Source organism: Aplysia californica, unplaced genomic scaffold (genome assembly GCF_000002075.1).
Source record: "Aplysia californica isolate F4 #8 unplaced genomic scaffold, AplCal3.0 scaffold00402, whole genome shotgun sequence".
In the NCBI taxonomy this organism is placed as follows: domain Eukaryota; kingdom Metazoa; phylum Mollusca; class Gastropoda; order Aplysiida; family Aplysiidae; genus Aplysia; species Aplysia californica.
In genome coordinates, this window is record NW_004797672.1 from 516,354 (window position 1) to 517,679 (window position 1,326).

The following is a 1,326-nucleotide window of genomic DNA, read 5'->3' on the forward strand; positions in this document are numbered from 1 at the left end:
GGGGAGGGGTGGGTGGGTTCAGAAAAAGACATAACAAAATGTGGAGTTGGTTTACCTTTCCTTTCCGCTGCAAACTTTTGCAGGTAGAATCGAGAAAGTGTTATCATTTATTAATCACGCTCAGATCTATTTAGAAGTATAATTATTTATCAGCATGCTTGCTATTAACGATGCTCATCTCCATACAGAAAGCTGTCTACTAATAAATAATCTCTGCGATGTTCAGCAGCTGAATTGCATTTCAGAATAATATTTTCAGACGCAATTACACGTAAATGCTTAGCCCTGCGCATTTTAATTATTTCAAACACCTCAATACCAAATTTAATTTGATACGCAACGCAGGCAAGGGATTTCAAAACAGGATTTTTGAAAATGGTTTGGGATTATTTTTCTGAAGAAAACAGGGGAGAAACATAGAAACCTATGTGAGGCAGCGTGGTGGAATCAGGCTGTCGTCAATTTTTGGACATGTAGAGTTATTGGTATCATCTTAAAGTTTGTTCACTTGTCTTTATTTCGATGAAAAAAATATCCATTTATCTTCTATACAAGTCGAGATATTTTTGAAAGAAGGAGGAAGGGGTCACCTGTTTTCAGAGATAAAATTAATGTGAAAATGGCCGCCAAAGACTAGTTATTTCCTCAGCCTAAAAGTCCGTGGTAACTGAAAATTTACCTTTCTTTGCCTTTATTCAACGCTTTTCAGAAAAATCAACTCAGAAATGAGTTCTTAAATGGGCATGAAAGGTGTTGAGCCCAAAAAAAAATTGATTAAAATTCACAAACTGCGGAAAAATGCAAGTTTCTTCATTTTGATTATTTTGACGAGAGCCTGATTCCACCACGCTGCCTCACATATATTGAAGGAGCGGGGAGATAAAGAAAATGGATTTCGTTTTATAGGAAAGTAGGAGCAAACCACACCAGAGCACGTCCCGCCAAATACACACATTTATTAGAGGTATATTTCCACGTTTAAGTGTATCGGTTTAACCCCCTTATCTTAACTTTTATGTTATTTAAAAAGCAGGACACTCAAATTTAACGTCCGTCTCCGATAAGTTCAAGCCAAGTGGGTTGAGAGCCTAAAGAAGCTATACAAAATGATCCGACAAGTTCTAGATCGCCCAGTCTGGGATTCAAACCAGAGCCATCTGCAGCTGCATAATCCAACATGTTACCATTACTGAACTAACGAAGCACCCATAATTTCTACCTGTTTTGCCCATGTCTTGGCATCTGCCGGGAGAAGTTGATTAACCTTGCTGTTTCGTTTGAAGACTCAATAGTTTATCCATTCAGGTCAGTGAAAAGGGACCCACC

The 1,326-nt window shown here is 38.2% G+C and overlaps 1 protein-coding gene across 1 annotated transcript in view; it reads right to left on the minus strand.

Annotated features, from left to right (window-relative positions):
- Positions 1-1,044: 1,044 nt before the first annotated feature.
- The window catches only part of LOC101855662 (probable serine carboxypeptidase CPVL), a 5,274-nt gene continuing 4,992 nt past the window's right edge, over positions 1,045-1,326 (minus strand). The window contains exon 2 of the mRNA XM_035971238.1: positions 1,045-1,163. Coding sequence (XP_035827131.1) covers positions 1,045-1,163 — 119 coding nt within the window. The remainder of the gene's footprint in view (positions 1,164-1,326) is intronic.